Here is a 21995-nt window from a genome sequence, read left to right as displayed (position 1 = left end):
ATGTACTCCATACCGATGCCAGTACTACTGGTTTAGGTGCAGCACTCTACCAGGAGCAAGAGGGTCAGCTCAGAGCCATAGCTTTTGCCAGTCGTGGGTTATCAAGAAGTGAAGCACGATATCCAGCCCACAAGTTGGAATTTTTAGCACTCAAATGGGCAGTGACTGAAAAGTTTCACGATTATTTGTATGGTGGTCAGTTCACTGTAGTTACAGATAGTAACCCACTCACATACATATTGACCTCTGCTAAGTTAGATGCCACTGGCTATAGGTGGCTTGCCGCTTTGTCTAACTACAACTTTAAGTTACAGTATAGAGCGGGAAAGCACAACTTAGACGCAGATGGGTTGTCTAGACGTCCTCATGGAGAACTCGTAAACGATGTCCAGTCCAGGAAAGAGCAGGAGCGTGTAAGCCAATTTGTAGAGCGTCACTTAGCTGACACTGACGCCACTGACACCATAAAGCTTGTAGATAGTGATGTTGTCCAAGCAATCTGTCAAAATCACTTTGTAAAAGTCAGTGATGATTGTCAGGATAGTGGTGTTACACTTGTAGAATCGCTTACCCTCTCAGCTGACGCGATTCCAGACATCTATGTTTCAGAAGAACATCGTGGCTTACCAACCATTCCTGCCTTGTCCCAATCAGAAATTAAGGATAAGCAGAGAGCAGACTCGACAATCAACCAAGTTATCAAACAAATCGAACATGGCCAGACACCTCCACCGACTGTTAGAAAAGAACTCCCAGATCTCCCTCTTTTGCTTAGGGAACTCAATCGGTTGGAAATGCACAATGAGGTGTTATTCAGAAGAAGACAAGATGGAGACCAGGTGACCCACCAGCTTGTTCTTCCTGAGGAGCTCAGAGCTTCAGTGCTCCAAAGTTTGCATGATGACATGGGCCACTTAGGTATCGACAGAACCCTTGATCTGGTCAGAACCCGATTCTATTGGCCACGCATGGCGACAGAGGTTGAGCAAAAAGTGAAAACATGTGATCGTTGTATACGGAGAAAGAGTCCCCCTGAAAAAGCAGCGAGACTGGTCAACATAACAACAACCAGACCTTTAGAACTCGTCTGTATGGATTTTCTCAGTCTAGAACCAGACAGTAGCAACACACGGGATATCCTTGTGATAACCGATCATTTCACTAAATTTGCCCTCGCATTGCCCACCTCTAATCAAAAGTCACGAACGGTCGCCAGGTGCCTGTGGGACCAGTTCATTGTCCACTACGGCATACCTGAGCGCCTGCACAGCGATCAGGGTCCTGATTTCGAGGCAAAACTGATAAAAGATCTGTGTGAGATCTCTGGCATAAAGAAAATAAGAACTACCCCTTACCACCCACGTGGTAACCCTACTGAACGATTTAATAGAACACTGCTTAGTATGTTAGGAACACTGGAATCCAAACAAAAGTCTCACTGGAAAGACTATGTTATGCCATTAGTACATGCGTACAATTGCACCCGTAGTGATGCAACAGGGTTTACACCCTACGAATTGATGTTTGGCAGAAAACCCAGATTAGCTGTTGATCTTGCATATGGACTTCCTCTCAGCAAAGATCAAAAAGTGACACATTCACAATATGTTGAAAGTCTCAAGAAACGGCTAGAGGAAAGCTATAGGTTAGCTTCTCAAACCACACAAAAAGTGGCAGACAAGAATAAGGCCAGATTTGATCGCAAAATAACTGTTTCAGAACTTGAACCTGGGGACCGGGTTTTAGTTAGAAACGTGCGGCTGCGTGGCAAGCATAAACTTGCTGATAAATGGGAGGCAGACATCCATGTGGTAGTCAAACGTGCAGGCGACCTACCCGTTTATACTGTTAAACCCGAGTCAAAGCAAGGTCCCTCCCGAACTTTACACAGAGACCTGTTGCTTCCCTGCAGTTTCCTCCCGGTTGCCACCGCAGACACATCTGAGCCACAGCAGGTTCACCGTCCTAAAACGCGTCAAGCTGTTGTCACAGAAAGCAATGAGGATGAAGAATCAATGGAACTTGACAATGAACTTTTCATTCAATGGGTTGATGACTCCCCATGTGAAGAAATAACCAGATTTACTACTGTACATGAATATCCAAAACCTTCTCATGAACCAGAGATTACGAACTTACCTGATTGTGACCTTTCTGAAACTGCTAGCAACAAGGAGCCGAATATGGATAAAAATGCAAGCAAAGACGAACTTACCAATCATGTGCTTGTTGAAAGCTTACCAGATGGAGATGAGATTGGAATTGACAATCCTGTGGACAATGGAACGGGAACCGTATTGGATGAATCACCTGAGGATTTGGTTAAAGAACCAGGAAACCAGCCTGTTAACTCACCTGATGAGATGGACAGTGGTGATCCCATTACAACTCAACCAGTAAGACAGTCAACAAGAATCAGATATCCACCTAAAAGACTTGATTATCCTGATTTAGGAAACCCTCTAGTTACTGTTGTGAAATCACTTTTCCAGGGGTTAAGCATAGCCTTTTCTGAGTCCCTAAACAGTACAGAGGGACAGTACTGGCTACACATGCAACGAGACGTGCATGACATTTAGCTGGGGAGAGTGTAACCCAGTAGAGAAAACCGCTTTTGTTGTTATTCTTTCTTGGTTTCTTTTTATTTGTATAAATGTATTTTCATTCTTTTATTTTGAAAAGCATCATTTATTTTGAAAATAGGAAGTGTGATCCTCCAGCAAACTTTATTTTTCTGTTGCCGAATCACAAGGGGTAAATGCTTTTTTTTTTTCATTGGTTGAAAGTGGGTTTAGCCCCGTCTTCCAAAACACCAGACCATCGTTTCACATGAGCTAGGTCTTTTCGCACGTGGAAGTAGATGAGACAGGCCACGGATAGCTCGTGCGGAATTTTCTAACATTTTGGTGAGTTGAGCCCATGGGTTTGAAAAATTAATAATGTGTTAGCCTGTTGCTAAAAGTTGTTTTTTCTGTTCATACCGATTCGCGAGTGGTAATTTGCTGTTTAAAAACGGTTGAAATGCTGTTTGTGGTAGAATTTGTTAGCATACTTGAACGATGATTGGAAAAATCTATTATCTTGCTGGTTATACCTATTAATCACAATTTCGTGGTTGAAAAGAGAACGAGAAATTCATTTGTTGTTTTACATGTGGTTAAAATAATTTCATGTACAACGAGAGATATATTCAAAGCGTGCATGTAATGTATTACTGTGGTAATGTGAAAGAAATGTGAAAAGAGATAAAGAACTAAAGCTATAGCTGTGATACAAGAGAAGAAACGGAGCTGGCTGTGTGCAATAATGTTAATATTGTTGTGCAGGCTAGGTTTTTTCCTTGTTCGTGTGGAAGGAACTAAGATTTTGGATCCCGATGGATTCTCTCCAGATGGAGATGGCGAGCCTGAGCCCAGACTGAACTTTGCAGAGGAGCTTACTCTTCTTCCTCGACGGAGACTCCCAAGTGGTAACACACAAACCACAAACGAAAGAGAAAAAGAACTAGACTAAGAACTTTTGACTTGACAAATGACCAAAGACAAAAAGACAATTGAATATTGAGCTCAAACAACTATTTTTGGGTTTATTTTTGTTTTGCCGGCTTATTCTTATTATTGTTATTGTTATTATTATCATTACTACTGTCAATGTGGAATTTGTGTCTTGTTTATTTCATTTTTGTGTAAATAATAACCGTTGCTGCTCAAATTCCTGTCTCCAGCCATTTCATTCTGTATTCGCCTCGCTTTCTATTGTAGCCCTGCCGAACCTAGCAACTGGTCTATAGTTTGGCTGTCCTAAACTACTTAAAGTGAGTCAGTGGTTACAATTGACATATATTTTTCCTTCCTATGATAGGCCGACGGGCAGGGCAGAGATAGATTTTGGTAGCCCGACTGGAAAAATCGCTAGCGATTTTGCGAGCCCTGTATCTGATTGAGGAATCACTCATCTTTGGGAAAGAGAGTTTATTACAGAGAAATGTCTCTTTCCAAAATAAAAGCTATACTATACGCTTCTTCTGGGCTATATTCTCAGCAGCATATTAAACATATCAGGTCCCCATAAGGAGAATCATGTGCTAACGCCTGTCTAAATGACTCGGGTAAAGTTTGTAGCATGCGTGCTTGTTTTTGTCTGCTTCCACTTGTCTTTGCACTAGGATGATGTCGGAGTAAATGTGCAGTCATATTGGTTGTGTTCCCACTAGTGCTGTCAGCGTTAATCTGAAATGACATTAATGTCACAACACGGCAAATCTCCGTTAACAAGCAGATCGCCTCATGAGTGGGGCTGGAAGACGTCAACACATTAACGAGCTAACTGCGCTAACACACTAGTTCCCACCAATTGAGCATTGCTGGCACATCCAACATACTGTTTTACTTTTGTCCATGACGCGCTTACCATCAGGGTCATACGTCACATGAAAACCAAAATAGTTCCAAACGCCAGATCTGAATGAGGGTGGGGGAGGTTCAATTTGCCATGTTGCAACTAGCCTAGCTTCTGTCTCGCTAGCTTGCCCTGCGCTCAGTGAATCTGTGTTCGACTACTCCGCCTAGGCTGCACTGTCGAGCGCAGATCCACTGAGCGCTCAACACAGACAGCATCGTCAGAAGGAAAGTTGATAAAATAAATTAAAAATGTTGTATCGTTCGATACATGTGCGTACCGAACCGAAAGCACTGTATCGAACGGTTCGATATCGATACGAGTATCGCTGCACCCCTAATATATACATATACATACATATATATATATATATACATATACATACATATATATATATATACATATACATACATATACATATATATACATATACATACATATACATATATATACATATACATACATATACATATATATATACATATACATACATATACATATATATATATATATATATATATATATATATATATATATATATAATTTTATGTTTACATGCTACTCAGATTTAGAAATAAAATTATTTTGTCTTTACATTGTGAAAATGGCTTGTGGACATCTCTATTGAAATTATGAGGGCTCAAATTTCAAACTACCCCTTGATGCTTGACTTGTAACTTTTTATAAAACTTTTTATAAAATGAAATGAAATTTTGATCCATTAAATGAACTAAAGTTGTTAAAAAAAATAAGAGAAATCAGCTTCTGATGAGGACCTTACTGACATTCACTGAATGAACTTTAATAACTTTGATGGTTTGCTGTACAGTTCATTCTTCATATATTTAGCAGTTTAAGGAATGATCTGATTTGTATCTTAATAATTTAAAACCAAAACCAATATCTTAATGATACTGCATTATATTATACTAACTGGCAACCTAAACACATAGAGCAGGAAGCTGACCATATACAGGACTGCAGGACTTTTCATTTCATTTTCAGTTCTGCTGAAACGTGTGAGCCATTGAAGGTATTTTCACTCATGCACAAACAGCAATATAGTTGTTATCACTAGCATGCTAAATCCCTCAGGAGAAATGACATAACAGTGGAACATAAACTCAACACCCAAGAGACGGGAAATGTGCAGTAAGCAGCAGGTGTGGCTCAGGTTGTTTAAATACCATTCTTGGGCTCTCCAGTCATCCACAGAAAGCAGATGTTGTTTGTTTTTAAAAGACTTGATGACAAATGTTTTGCTAATTATATATGCTACTCTGAAAACTCTCTCTGTTCATACACTGTTGGAAAAGAAGCTTTCTTCTGATTTCCTACCGTTTGAAAATACTATGTTATTTTGCTTGTATTTTATTACTATGTAGAAGAAGCCAACCAACCAATTCCTTTCCATACAGACAAATTAGCAGGCAGACCTAAAAGTTATTATGAAATATTTATCTCTCTACGTCACCACTCTGACAGGTGTAAGATTGAATATCAAACTCATTTTCTTTTTCCAAATTAATGACTAAACGGTATTTCACGGTTTGTGCAGGAGGCCAGGTTTTGGTTGTTCAGAGCAAAAGTTTTTGCCATCCTATGCTAAACATAAAGTGTTTATCATTTACATCCATCTCACTCTCACTTCTCTAGGTGTGTGATTTCAGTACCAGAAGGAAAAAAGACAAAAAACATAAATTTTATCTTAGTCTTGAAGTTTGGACTCATTGCCATGAAACAAAATTCAGCAGAAACTGAGATGGCTCACAGCAGCGATGACGTGGAAGCAGAAGTTTTATGTAATAACCAAGGTTATTATCGTTAACGAAAACTAACGAAATAATAAAAACTAGAAGTGAAAAAACATTTTCGTTAACGGAAATAAAAATAAAAACAAAAAAAGGAAAACTAACTAAAACTGTAATGAGTGTTCACAAAACTAACTAAAATTAACTGAATTTATAGCAAAAGTGTGTTTAGTTTTCATTGATGTGTGTGTGTCATACAATAGTCAAGGGTGAAAATGAAGTGTAGTTTCCAGATTTTTTTCTTGCTGTGTCTCATTATGCCAGCAGGTGGCAAGTACGTTAGTCGAGTCGTCTGTGTTGCTGCTCCATCCACGCGCAGAATCATGTCAGGAAAAGTCGGGAGAAAGCGCCAGAGTCCAATTTGGGATTACTTTGAATATGACTGTTTTGGATAAAGCAAGTGTCTTGTAGTGGAAAGAGACAAATTATGAGGGACATTTCTAAAGGGAAAGCTCACACAAGAAGGCTAACCTAGCTTACCTTGAGAAGGTAAGGGAGCACACTCAACCCTCATCCCCAGAAAACAGAAGCTAACCCCAGGCAAGGCAGCGTGATGCATCCCGAGACAACAGGACTGGGATATCTACACAACTGTGTGAGTCAATTACCTTCAAAAAGTTTATCAATTCACTTGAACCAAAATTACAAACACCCGGTGCTGCAAGAGTTAATAGTCTCATTGGGGCCAAGATATACATTTTATAGTTGCCTGGTATCAATGGTTGTTCATCTGCCTTTATTTATTTATTTAAAGAACCCATAGGTGGGAATGTGAGTTGTCTGTCTCTGCGTGTTAGCCCTGCGACAGACAGGCGACCTGTCCAGGGTGCAGTATGGTAGCTGGAATAGCAACATACCCAAGGATAAGCAGAAGAGAATGACTAATATGATGAAACTGGGATTTTGTTACACTTAATTATTGCAAACACAACTAAAACTATAACTGAAACTAAGGATTTTCAAAAAAATAAAAACTAAACTAAACGAGCAAACAATTGGTAAAAACTAATTAAAACTGATATAAAATTGAAAATCTGAAGTCAAAACTAAATAAAAATAAAAACTAATGAAAATTGCAAAACTATTAAAACCCTGGTAATAACTACTGGAAACTGTGTGTTTCAGAGTATGTGAAACAAAACCCAGAGTCCAAAAACACACAGCTGTTCTCTTTGTTGGTGCTGCTGAACGCATATGTTCCTAATTCTTACCTCCGTATGGATGAGTGTCAACAGATCCTTGGACCACCTGATCTAATCCATGGAGGTCCTCCCTTTAACGAATGAATGGAGCCTTTCACCTTTTTGATCAAGCTAGACGATTGGCTCCAGCAGATCCTGGGAACAACATCTGAGATCTCTGTCCAGAAGAGCACAGTCCTGGGAACAGCTAAGATACTGCGCAGGACCCTCAAGCTCCCAGGCGTCTGGTAGAGGACCTGAGCTTGAAGGATTGACCGCCCACAGGGGCGAGTGGGGAATTTTATATATATATATATAGACCTGAAATCAGCTAATTGCGATAAAGAGGACTTTACTGACTTTCATTGATTGAACTGTATTTACTTTGCAGTCCATTCTTCTCTCTATTTATATTTATCGTTTTCAGAAATTTATCTTAATGATTTGATAATAAAAACAAAACACCTTAATGATACTGCATTATATTATTGTAACTGGAAACCTAAAAACACATGACAGGCAAACTATTTACAAGAAAACATCACTTTTCATTTTCATTTTCATTTCTGCTGAAACATGTACAAGGCATTGAAGGTATTTTTACTCATGCACAAGCATTAATACAATTGTCTCACTAACATGTTTGATCACCAAGAAGTGACACGGTTTTGTAAACGGACTCAGGTGCAGACCAGGAGACCTTTGCAGAAACTGATAGTGCGTTTATTTACAGTGGTGTCACCGGGTGATTATATATATACAAGGTGCTCGGGGAAGGGATCCGGGGCTCCAGGGGGGAAGGGTCCAAAACCACACTCTGCTCTTTCAGCCAACAATCCCACTCTTTTCCCACTCCAGTCGCTCCTCTCGCTCACTCGGGGGTACAGGGACGGGTCTGGGGGGAATCTACGCACACACACAGAAAATCCAATTAGCACTAGATCACAAGGAAACTCACAGACTTAGGCCGATTGCTGAAGCACTAACGCGGGTGACTCAACGTTCCAGCGACAAGTAGTGTAGGTCTGCCATCTTAAAAAGCCCTTCTGATTGTAGTAACCAGTGCCAGGTGTGATGATGAGCACAGGTGTGTGGGCCAGGGGCGGACCCACAGTGAGCACCGCTGTGGCTGGGGAAAGAGGGAGAGAGAGAGAGCACAAGAACAAAACACATGTTGCCTAACAGGGCACAGGGACCGTGACAAGAAGAGATGAAATCACGCTCAGCACAATGAAAGATATACGTAACCAGTGTTGGGAAGGTTACTTTTAAAATGTATTCCATTACAGAATACAGATTACATGCCCCAAAATGTATTCTGTAATGTATTCAGTTACGTTACTCAATGAGTGTAACGTATTCTGAATACTTTGGATTACTTAATATATTATCATGCTGTTTACAACTACATGAATGTACTATTGCTGTGATTTATTACTGTTACTGAAGGCCCGCGGCTCCGAACCGTAGTAAAGGGACCTCTGGCTAATACGGTGGGTTCTGTGTCGGCTACGAAAACTAGCTTTACTTTGTTGTCTGGGTCAAGTTTTCTTGCGAGAGACAGAGAGAGGTGTTGAAAGGCTGCTCCAACGGAACTTATTGTTTTCGGAGGAAAACACGAACAAAGCGTACAGTCGAGTCTTAATAGCTTACTTACAACTGGGCTCGTCAGGCACTCTTCTTGGCTGCAGTGGTTATTATTATATTTACATGCTTCCAGCTCCTGTTTTTGCTCGATGACAGCTCATACTTTTCCACTCACCTTTTTCTCCCTCCCTCGCTCACAGACACATAACGTGTATGGCGGCCCATTCTCCCTGCAACACGGACTACACTGCCTATGAGGCTACATTCTTTAGAGCTATACCGGTAGCATTCTGCCTATTAGCTTAGCACAGCAACAACAAAAAGGTCACCCAGGAAACACACAGTCGCAGAGAGAGAGAGAGGGAGAGTCGCCCTGTAACCATGGTAACCGTAAGGCTGCCGCCTGGAACAACAGAACATAGCTGTCAAACAAAACCCAAACAGTCCTGACCCGCCACAATATAAAACAGGGAAGTACCGCCGTGTAATCCATTTATTTCAACAAAGTATCTGTATTCTAAATACCACCTTTTTAAACGGTAACTGTATCTTGCGCTCTCCACTCATCCACACACCTGCTGCAGCTCCAACAGGTCTCTTACCAGGTGAGTAGGCAGAAATATTAGTTGCTTGTTTGTAAAAGATTTCAGAGTACACAATACATGTTTTTTGCGGGGTTTATAACATGTGCTACTACTGTACACTTAACAGAAGTAACAAATGTCACATGTAATAATGTATGATATAAAACAAAAAAGATTTAATCTTGTTTATTATGGTTTATTGGCAAAGTACCTAAACAATAGTTGACTCTATTAGTGTAGGTTTTTCTTGACTTTGAGTTTAAAAAAACAACATTTTTTTACTACACATTGGGCTTTGGTGCAGTCTCTCTGTTCATTCACTGTCAGAAAATAAGCTTTCTTCTAATTTCCTAAACAGTATATTGTATTGTTTGTATTTTATTACTATGTACAAGAAGTCAACCAACAAATTGTCATTGCTATCCATACAGCCAAATTAGCAGGCAGACTTCAAAGTTATTATGAAAAGTTTATAACTCTACTTCACCACTCTGATAAATGTAAGATTGAATATCACACTGATTTTTTGTTTTTCCAAATTCTAATGAAAACAGTATTTTCATTATTTTCTTTAGAAAAGTATGTGTTGAAAAAGTTTTTGGTTGTTCAGAGCAAAACTTATTGCAATTTGTATGTTAAACAGAAAGTGCTTATCACATGACAGCTGAGAGATTTATGAAATGTGGAAAACTTTAGAGCTCCCATTTTTCAAGCAATAATTATATGAAATTATAAGTGTATAAGCTTAAATGTTGGAAGTAATAGAAGTTATATACATCTGTCTGTGTGGTTGTTAAGATCTTTTTTGTCAATGAATATATGTTTAAATTATGTACAATATTATCTATTTGGTATATTTTAAAATGAATAGATCATTTACATCCATCTCATCCTCATTTCTCCAGGTGTCTGATTTCAGCACCAGAAGGAATAAAGAAAAAAAAACATCCATTTCATCTCTTGAAGTTTGAACTCATTGCAATGAACCGAAATTCAGCAGAAACTGAGATGGCTGACATCAGCGATGATGTGGAAGCAGAGATTTTATGTAATAACTACTGGAAACTGTGCGTTTCAGAGTTTGTGAAACAAAACCCAGAGTCCCAAAACACACAGCTGTTCTCACTGTTGGTGTTGTTGAACGCATATCTTCCTAATTCTTACCTCCGTATAGATGAGTGTCAACAAATCCTTGGACCACCTGATCTAATCCATGGAGGTCCTCCCTTTAACGAACGAATGGAGCCTTTCACCTTTTTGATCAGTCCGGTCCCTGAACATGTGACAATAAATCACCCAGTGATTGCACAAAGATCTGTGGAGCTGCTGCATGATTTGAAGATTAACAGAAGCACTACAGTGAAAAAATTAATGCACTTACTATGTGGATCTGAGAGTGAACTACGAATTGCCCAATACGTCAAAGATTTGCTAACAAAGAGAGAAATGAGTGAGGATGGTCAAGAGAAATTCTCAAAGTTGATCAGGGATATTTTGACACGAGAGAGGTTTTACCATGCTGTCTCTGCACTGAAATGTGCATCAGAAAAATTTGAAACAAATCCTATTTTTCCTCAAACTATTTCTCGTCTGTATCAAAAGAAGGATACGACTAAAGCTGAAGCATGGGCGAGAGAGGCGATTGAAAGAGCTCCAAACAACTCTTACATGGCTGACACGCTCGCACAAGTTTATAAGAAACGCTTGATTGATGCTGGTGAGGGTATTTTTAAAAAGGCACAAGAGGCCTTCCAAGCATTTAAAGATGTGGAGAAGAAAGCTGAGAATGAAGCGCTCTCAGAGACGATGGAGGTGGCTGAGGCTGAAAGCAGGTCGGATACCTTCAACAACAGAGGCCGCTTTGGTTTCATTCAAGTGGCAAATATAGCTTTTGAGAAACTCAACTACTGCCCTGCAGATATAAAAACAAAAGTTGAAGAGGAGTTCAACTTTTTTGAATGGTATCTAACCTACTCCAAACCTGGCATGAGTACTCTGGAGCCACATTACTTCTGGAAGGATGTTGCATTATGTTATGAGTACTACACAAACAGAAGAGCAGCAGACTCCGCCAGCTTTCCAGGCCTCCTTGATCTGCTGAACCATGGACTTTTCATGTCAAAGGGAAGACGTGCTCAATTTGAGGAACCTGAAATAACTGTGTCTGATTTAGAATCAATTCAAGAATGTCTGGAGGCTGCATACGAGGAAAATGTTGAAGATATCAAACTAGCAGAGAGCTACATCCTCTCCAACATCCTCTTAAGCAACAAGAAGCCAGACTCTCCAAAACTCAGCCCAGTGAATGAACTCAAAAACATCATTCACACATTCTTGGAAAGAGAAGAAGGAAGTAGAAGACCTGAGTTTTATCTTTTGGTGCTGATGTTATTTTGGCCTGAAAATCAGCTTCAGGTGCCACAAAACAAGAACGATGAAGAAGTCGGACAAAAGGCCACAGAGGACAGTAAGTCAGCAGACTCAACCTGGGAGGACAAGAACATTGATGAGGAACGAGACAAAGAACCTGGGGAACCTGCACAGCTTCCTGCTGACCTCGTGTTTGACATCAACCTGCAACAGTATGTCACATTCATGGAGGAAGCATTTAAGAAAGCCGACTATGCCAAGTACCTGCGAGGACGTTACTTGTTGCCATTGTTTTTTCTGGGAAAAGGCTCCGGACTAAGCAAATGGATCCACAGATCCAGGCTGGATGCAATAGTGGAGGAGAAGGTGGATGCTGAGTTAAAGGACAAACAAAATAAAAAGGAGAAGATGAGGCGGATCAATCATCTGTGGCTCAGTGGGAAAGTGTGGCACATTACAGATATCAGAGATATCCTACTTCCGGTCCAGATCGAGTGGCGTTCTTCTGCAGAGTCACAGGAGCTTGAAGAACAGGAAGTGTGTGTTTGTGTAGGAGACCAGAAAATAAAGGCAAGAACAGAAGCTCAACCACCTGAATCAACGCTGCCAACAAGGCTGTTCTACTTGGGCTTCACCATTCAGGGTCCTGTTGTCTTTGAAGTGGGAGTCCTTAACTCTGAGAGTGACCGTCAGTGAACTCTATTATGGACATTTAGTTTACTGAGTTTACTGTGAAAAACAGTAAAAGTAAAGCACGAGTCATACCTGAAAAATCTCAGATGACTTCATGTGTAGATAAAGAAGAAATATTAATATTAAAAAAACAGTAATTTTTACAAATTTATTTTTCAGTTAGCTGAAAAGCTTTTTGATACCTAATTTAAGTTTTTGTTTCGCCAGTTATGATGTTGTTTGAATATGTATTTTCCTACATTTGATGAATTTCAGGTTTCATTAATGCAACATATTTGTGACTGTAATCACTGCTTTAAAAATGCTTTTGTAAATGTAATAAAAATATGTACACTTGAACATGAACAGGGATTATCTCCTTCATGTCTTTTTTCAGATTTCAGCTACAGATGTGCACGAAGTGATTTTAACCAAGTTTACCATCATAACAAATGAATAAAAAAAAAATTTATTTTCATGATCCTGGGTCGTTGACCCAGCGTTTTGTGTTTCCTTTTGGTTTCATCTCGTGTTTTGTGTTAATTCTTATTTTGTATTAGTTCTTAGGGTTTGGTTCTTGTTTTTATTGCTTCAGTGTTTTATCAACCCTACCTGTGTCTGTCCTCTGTGCTCTGTTTGTGCTCCCGAATTTGTGTTGTAAAACAGTCTGTGTGTTTCCTATTTTACTTTGTAGGTCTGTGTCTCTTCTTGTGAATTAGGTTCAGTTGTGCTCCCCTCCTGTGTGTCATTCCCTCATTACCTTGTGTGTATTTATAGTGTGTGTCTGCCTGTGCTCCTGTTCGCGTCATCTGTCATCTCTGTGTATCTCCTGCTGTCCTTATGTTTTCAGGTCTGTTTGTTAGTTTTCCCAGTTTAGGTTTATGTTCAGTTCTGCCCTCACCTTGGTTATGGTTCACTGTAAATAAAACTCACTCGCACCTGCGCCGCTGTCTGCTATGTGGATCCTCCTTCTCACCTCCACACGACTGCTGCCACAGCCGTGACATTTATATGCTGTTATATTTTATTCATATGCCAGAAGTTTCAAGTCATTGGCAGCTGGTAAAAAGAGTCTAAGTCTAATCTGAATGTCATCCATGACTGCAGTTTAGTCACCACACCAACAACTTTAAAACGAAACATTTAAAATCTTGCAGTCAAATTAGGTGGAGAGGGGCACATTCTCAAATGCTTCTTTATTCTCAGGCCACAAAATTCCATCATTGAATGGTTTACTGTTTTTTGGGATTTTGTGGGAAATCACAAACGTCACTGTTCCTTTCCCCGGATGTGTGAAGCTTTGTAGTCCGTCAAGTTCTCATGTTTCGCTGCGTTTTTGCTCTTGTACATGTGATTCAAACTGTAATCCTTAAACACGGCAATCTGCTCTCTATAAAATAAACACATGGCTATGTCAGTTAAATTTGTAAAAAAAAAAAAAAGATGCTGTCAAGATAGCGCCTATTTGCAAAAGTGCTTCATTGTTTGTGCATTGTTTCTGGAAATGCCGCTGCCAGCTCACCTTGGAAGTTGGAATGGCCGGAGTTTGCACAGCTCTCAGTATAAACCCAGCTGGCTGTCGCCTCTCTGAGGCTTTCATATCAGGTCTTTGTTTCCTTTATAAAGGCAGTTGAATATGCTGCTGGCCAAGGGCATAGATTTGGTTTTGGCATTGGTGGGGACCGAACCCTGCCCTGTTTCTTTTTCTTTTCCTTTTTGTCTTTGCTTCTTGATAACAAAAGGAGAAATATACTTGCCTACATATGCTATTCTACATGCTTTTAAACCATTTAAAATTCCAATTCATAGTTTTATATGTGAATTATATAATGTTAAATTACTATTAAACAAATGACTGACTAAGTATTTCAGGCTTTAGTTTACTTTAGCCATAATCCATATAAATCAGGTATCATACAAAAATAAAAATAGCTTCAAATACAGTCATGACAATGAAAGAATATGACTTTAAGTACTTAACAACATTACTTCAGTTGTACTACACCAACATCTCTTATATGCATAAGCACTAAGGAAACACTGAATGACCTGGTGGTTTTTGTCCATAAAACTACTCGTCAAAGATTACCACAAAGTAAAAGATCTCTCAGCAAAATTATGCAACATTTTAGGCACACTACACTATTGCCCCTATCAAATCAGTGAGCTGGGATCTTTTTATTCTAAACATAAACTACTGTTACAGCAACAGACATGGACTACTGGTGTCCCACACAACAACTCAATGTCCACTATGTGAGGGAGCCACACACATGCCTTCTCCTCTCATTAACTGAGGTCAACTGCTGGCATATTTGTTTTACATCTATACTGTCCAGTCTCTCCTGGTGGACCTTAGCCATGTTTTTAGTCTTCTGAGAGCACTGAAGCTTCTTTCAGCCTCAGTACATGCGTTTTATCCTCAGATTACAATTATTATTATTCTGTGCTTGATGTGCCTCACCTTTGGCCCTGGCTCATCCCCTCTGACTGCACTAGGACATATTGCCACCTGATAAAATAACACATTGATTCGTGCCATATAAAAAGTGAGACATGTCAATTCAGATTCTTTGTCAAATATACACTAATGAAACAATTTACATCAGCAGCCTAACAATTGTCATGATAATAAATACTAGTTAATCTACAGCACCAAATCATCAGTCAGTCACCTGTGACCTCGCCTCTTCACCTCTGTCACCTGATGAATAACAGTGAGACATTCCACATACATGCAGTCACACGTGTGCTTCAAATACAGTCATGAACCACCAAGTCATCATCAAATTTCACCTGTGATCTTGTATCACCATTGCTCTCTGAGCTTTGTGTTGGTTCTTCAGTCACCTGACAAATAGGACATACATGACAATAAGAATAAAATGTGGAGCTGCTTCAGTGTTTCTGTCAGTTTGTGCAGATCTTGACTCATCAGTGATGTTTGTAGGGTGAGTGCATTTTTAAAACAATTTGTGCAAACTGCACTACAAGGTGGAATATTTGCAAAATCAGGACTATTCATGACTATGACCTATGAATATGTCAGTACCATTAGGACGAAATTATTGTGTCACCAACATTTAACGTTAGACATATAATTTTAACAGCCTCTGTAAACTAATATCCTGGCTCACTCGAGGCTGCCGTTTTCTCTGACAGTTTCAATCAAAATTAGAAATGCTGCTCTGAGACTGAGATAACTAATAGTGCTGCCTGTTGTGCAGTTAGTTTCCAAAATACGTTATTCGTGGTTACGTACAATTTTAGACTGATGTGGGCCAAAGCCTAGCATAGCCTGTAACGTTATTATGACGGACACATTTTATGAGTGAACTTGACTTTAAGTGACTTACAGGTTTCTTTGAAAAATACTTTCTTATATCCAGGTTCTTCCTCTTTGCTGCCATCCTCCTCTCCTCCTCGCAGCGCAGGCTTACCGCTGCTAAAACTAAACAGAGCTCCCTGAAAGGCACAGCCAATCACATTGGCCATATTTGTCACATGACGTAGGACTCCAGTAGAGAACTAATTTAACTCTTTCTGCACCGCTGGGTGAATAAGACACTGACAGATCTTTTTTTTTTTTCTTTCTATCGGGTTTGTTTTTCTTTACTCGAAGAGATCAAATTATTGGTGGGGACAATTCAATAATCGCTGGATATTGGTGGGGACATGTCCCTTCCGTCCATGCCAAATCTACGCCCTTGCTGCTGGCTATCGGCCCTATCCAGGGTATGTTTCTGTTATCTGGGCTCACCCACCCTAACACCAGGACCTGGATAAATGCATGCACAAAGTGGGTTTTTAACTCAAGTTAACCCAGGGTTTCCCAGCGAATTCACACGAAAAGGGTGTTGACAGCATCAAACTAATCTACGAATCTAATCCATGGGTCATATGCCAATAATAGATTCTCTGAATCTATTATTGTACGATCTACTGTACAATATAAATCTCCTTGAGGTGACCATTGTTGTGATTTGGCTCTATGTAAATAAAATTGAATTTAATTGAAGCAGAACAGGATTTATACACAAAAATCAACAAATGAATACACACACATTCCTGTACCAATGCGATGCACCTTTTGCTTTTCATTTCATGAGTAACATAACATTAGCTTTAGCATGTTGCTGATTTAAAATCTATCCCCCATCACATGATCACCTAATCCATGCTATAAATCAAAGGCTCATTGAAAACATGGCACTTCCATCTGACTTTAAACCAAAACGATACAACCTGCTCCGACAGTTTGACTTAATATTCTCTCAGCTGCAGACTCGCTGCTGTTTGAGTGTTTGAGAGCAAAGATTAGATATCAAAACAAAAGTCTGTGTACACATTTGATTACAGGTCAGCAATTACAGGGTCTCTGTTTTAAGATCAAATATGTAAAATTGTTTTCAGCCAACATGAAAAGGGAATAAAGTTGCATCTATGACCATATTACAGATGCTCATCTGGGACACACAAACACAACACAGACTTTACAAGCAGATTCTGCTGTTTTAGCTCTTTTCTAGAGAATTTATTTGTCAGCGGGTGGTGATTTGAAACCCGTTAATCTCTAATCTGGATGTCTTTCTGCATGCTTAGTAATCCAGGTGAGTAAATCCCAAAAAGTTGATTCTGTTCATCTGGACGTAGCGTTTTCAGTGGGAGAAACATTTCGACAGTCTAGTAACTTCTTCAGTCGCTTTTTTGAATCAGCTTTTTTGGACTCTAATCTGGATCTTAACCTGGTCTGGAACAGGTTAGATTTACATCATAAGTTACTGTGGCAATTAAGAAGTGAACCACCTTTGTCACACCGAAGGGCTGCGTCATAGGCTTCAGATGGAACTCGATGGGCAACTTTGAAAGGGGAACACCTACCTCAAGTCACTTGGTTAGTACATAAAAAAGTGCTTGCACTCACACGCTATGCATAATTACAACCACACACTGCACTCAGTGTAATGTAGTCACATTTACAAAAGTGCAAAAATCTCTTAGATTGCAGAGGCAAAGTGAGAGACAAACAGCAGAGACATTTATCAATCCTTATCAATCCTCTGCTCTGTTTGTGTCCGTTTGTTCTTAGATCTGAAAACTGAATTCTTCTCATAGTGATGCATGTATTGATAATCCTAAAAATAAATAGATATTTTTTTTAAAACATGATCAAATGTGGAAAATATGTAGGCTGTTCTGGGCTGTTGGGTAGTTTTGGCATACAAATTAAATTGTATTGTGTCATACTGAAGTACGATTAACCTAATAAAATAAAAAATAATAAACTATTTTATGTCACTAGTGGGGCAGCACAGTGGCACGGTAGTTATCACTGTTGCCGCACAGCAAGAAGGTCCTGAGTTCGGGGTGTCGGGGTCTTTCTGTGTGGAGTTTGCATGTTCTCCCCGTGTTTGCGTGGGTTCCCTCCGGGTACTCCGGCTTCCTCCCACCGTCCAAAGACATGCAGTTTGTGGGGATAGGTTAATTGGTTAATCCAAATTGCCCATAGGTGTGAATGTGGGAGTGAATGGTTGTCTGTCCCTGTGTGTTAGCCCTGCAACAGACTGGCGACCTGTCCAGGGTGTACCCTGCCTCTCGCACTATGACAACTGTGATAGGCTCCAGCGCCCCCTGCAGCCCTGAAAAGGATAAGCGGAAGCGAATGGATGGATGGATGGATGTCACAAAAACAAACAGATGTTCCACACTGCTTTTTCAGTGTTCACCAATAGAGGTTGTCAGACACCAATGTGTGCGTGCTGTCCTCGTTAAAATGGGTATGACTAGGGCGGCAGCTATCGATTATTTTATTAATCCAGTAATCTATCAATTATTCCATTGATTAATGGAAAAATAGATTAATAGGAAATACGTGTTATTTATAAGCAGTAAAAAAGCTGGTCTTTCATTGGTTTCCATTTTAGAAATTGCAAGGTTGTAAAGTTGATCTGCCTGCATCTGTCAAAAACAAAACAAAACACCTAAACCCTTTGATTGTATTCATGTGCCATACTGAAATTAAATGTTTTATAGAAAACATTTTCTTAAATGCAAAAATAATTAATAATCTCAAGTGCAGCAGAAGGTCAAAGTCAAATAAAATAATTTATACGCAATCTAAGGCATAAAAATGTACCTTGACTCTGTCTTTGTTGAAGGCGTTTGACATTAATAGGAGACAAGTTTTTGTGAAAAAAGGTGTTATGATGGATTAGTTATTAATTAACATTAACAGTAACTCAGTGGCTAACTTACCAACACTCAGGTCAGTGGCTCAGAGTTTAGTGACCCATATACATTGTTACTGGCTCGTGAAAAAGCTTTAATTTTTTATATTTTTAAATATTCATGCAATTGATACAACTTTTAATATTTTTTCACTTTCAATCTTAAAAATGCAAAGAAAGTCATGAAATTAATGTGGTGTGGTACAAACCATCCGCTCTAGACCGCTGTTTGCTGCAGGTATCGATTTCATGGAAAATAGTACGTGCTTCCCTCTTGTGGCGATGCCACGCAATTACATCTACATAATCCCAAATAAAAAACTGAATTAATGCAATAAAGCGAAGCCTTTTACAACAATAATTTCTTCAAACAAATTACTACGGTGACCATACATTTGCATGTTGTTAGTATTAGCAAAATCAAATGTCAGTTATGAGTATGTGTTTAACACTTACAGCTATATACTTATAGCGTTATTTTTGTGCCACTATTTTAAGCGCACATAAAAAAAAAAAAATTGAACGCACGTAAAAAGATTTTTGCAAGTGCAAGTGTTGCATTTTGACGAAAATGTTAGAGCACTTTTGCACATATTTAAAGTTTACACAGCACCATTCTGGCCTGAAAATGTATCTTAAAAGTTTATTTTGTGATCTAGAAAGAGTAATATTTCAAACTTCGCCACTCTGCGTTCCTAGGCAACTTCCTCGTTTTAGTTTTGGACGAAATGCATTCTGGGTTTGGGTACAGTAGCTAGCGAGCTGATTGGAGACCAAAACAGCCAATCAGAATTTTTGCATCCAAGTCTGTGATTGGCTGGTTTTGTGGCACAAATATAATGGTGTACAGAAAGATTTGAACGTAGGGGCAGAAATGTTGAGAGCGCAAGCAACACATTGCAAGTGAAAATGTGGAAAATATGGATAATAGCAAACACTGAAATACATTTTTTGAACGCATCAATGAATTTTGTTCACTCAAATTTAGCTTTTCTTCTCTCAAAATAAATTTCTTCTCAAAATGCAACACTTGTACCTGTAAATTTTAAGTGCGCTCAGAATACTGGCACAAAAATAACGCCATAACTTTCTATTTCCTTTATTCAGAATCATGTATATTGAAAGGCTTTATTATATTTCCCATTCCTGTAGCCACATAGAGACACTCATCGGCCAAGGTCAAAGCTAAGTAGTTCTCTGGAACTCCAAGTGATTACCTGATGACATCGTCACTTACCAACAACACCATCTCCACACTGCATGCAAATCCATCTTACCATGGTGGATTTGCATGCAGTGTGAATATTTTAAAACTTAGCACACCTAAAACAACCACAGAAGTTACAGGGAAGCCACAGAGTACACAACGCATCATATCAGGTAATTTTTCATTATAAATAATTATTTGAACATAAAAAAAATAATAATCTATTTCCATTAGTTCCTTTACTGGTAGCTACCAGTAAAGGAACTAATGGAAATAAATTATTATTATTTTTTAATTGCAATCGTTATGTTTAGTTTTTTAATCAAACTGTGCTTGTGCTAATTCCATGTAAAGTTCAATTTGTGTTACAGACATAATTTGAATCTGCTAACTTGAACTTTCGCCTATATTTTACAATCATGAACAATAAACCCATCTGTGGAGGTAAATCAACATTTTCTGCTTTAATTTTTGGCCACCTCAAAATTTTCATAAGAATTTAAAACTCTTATGATAGCATATCTATGTATTCACAGTCTTTTCAGAGCTAATGACTTCATGTGTGAGTGAAAAGAGCAGAGACGTTTTCTTTCCCTACACATCCTGATAATTGTATCAGTAATAACTATGACCTATATATTGATGTGTGGTGTGCTTAAGCGCTTTCAAATGGTGGAAATTTGGTTTGCAGTGAGGTTTTGACATAAACAAACTACCTGTATATCAGATATGTAAAGGGAAGCAGGAAAACCTCTGAAATGTTATAAAATGCACACAATGTGACTAATTTCACACAAAAATCAAATTTAAAAGTAAATTTAGGTTTTCCATAAATATTATATTTCAAATAGTTTATTAAATACTCTTAAAATAATAGCAGCACGCTAACGCATTTTGTCCACTCTGTGTGCTCGTAAGGGTCTAACCCTTTCACTCGTTAGATTTTTTACTCGTATCTTTTCTTTGACTTTTCATCAAGTCTGTCTTTGTACGGACCGGCATTGTTCTCCTTCGTTTTGTAAATACCTTTTTTGGGGGGCAAAGAAAAACCAAGAAGGCATTGGAACCGGAGAATGAACGTTTTGCAATGCTGCAAATGCTTGCATTTGATGCGGTACTTGGATTGTTTTGCCACGAGTTCCTGGCATGCAATGCACGAAAGTCACGTGGTCTGTCAATCTCTATAGGGAAGGGGTGTTTTTTCTTTTTCTTTTTTCACTCGCAAAGGAAGAGTGTTTATAGCGATGTCTGTAGAAAACGCAATTTTTACCGTTCTTCCCGCTGTAAACACCACTGTTTTGTTCATAAAAAAACATCACGTGTAGTTTTTATCATAACTCTGGTTTTACGTGGCCCATCGACACAATTCAAAAACTGGTATGCAGTTTGAAGTCCGCCCTTTCGACCCAAGTTGAAATGGAATCGCTGCATGCTGTAGCTGTGTCGTCTTAAATTGGTCATGTGATTTTGACGTGCCGGCGCGTCCGGCGACCCCAGAGGGTTAACTGAAGGCTTTTCAGGGAGTTTTTAGGACTTCCTGATAACAACGAATTACAGTCGTCCAACCTAGAAGTAAAAATGCATGAACTGGTTTTTCATCATCACTCTGAGACAGGATATTTCTAATTTTAGAGATATTGTGCAAATGGAAAGAAAGCAGTCTTACATATTTGTTTAATATGTGCATTGAAGGACATATCCTGGTCAAAAATGACTCCAAGGTTCCTCACAGTGTTACTGGAGGCCAAGGTAAAACCATCCAGAGAAAGAATCTGGTTAGATACCATATTTCTAGATTCTCAGGGCTGAGTACAATAACCTCAGTTTTATCTGAATTTAGAAGCATAAAATTAGCGGCCATCCAGGTCTTTATATATTTGAGACATTCCTGCAGTTTAACTAATTGGTGTGTGTTATCTGACTCATCTAGACATGTATACATTGGATAAGCATGTAAC

At 39.0% G+C, this 21995-nt stretch overlaps 1 protein-coding gene across 1 annotated transcript; it reads left to right on the top strand.

Annotated features, from left to right (window-relative positions):
• Positions 1-9530: 9530 nt before the first annotated feature.
• On the top strand, positions 9531-18266 carry LOC146522418 (sterile alpha motif domain-containing protein 9-like). Its single transcript, XM_085155482.1, has 2 exons — positions 9531-9582; positions 10467-18266. Exon 2 carries the CDS (start codon positions 10543-10545, stop codon positions 12625-12627), a length of 2085 nt encoding a protein of 694 aa, XP_085011608.1. The 5' UTR covers positions 9531-9582; positions 10467-10542; the 3' UTR covers positions 12628-18266.
• Positions 18267-21995: the final 3729 nt, after the last annotated feature.

Source organism: Neolamprologus multifasciatus, chromosome 3 (assembly GCF_963576455.1).
Source record: "Neolamprologus multifasciatus chromosome 3, fNeoMul1.2, whole genome shotgun sequence".
In the NCBI taxonomy this organism is placed as follows: domain Eukaryota; kingdom Metazoa; phylum Chordata; class Actinopteri; order Cichliformes; family Cichlidae; genus Neolamprologus; species Neolamprologus multifasciatus.
This window is presented reverse-complemented; position numbering and strand designations above follow the sequence as displayed.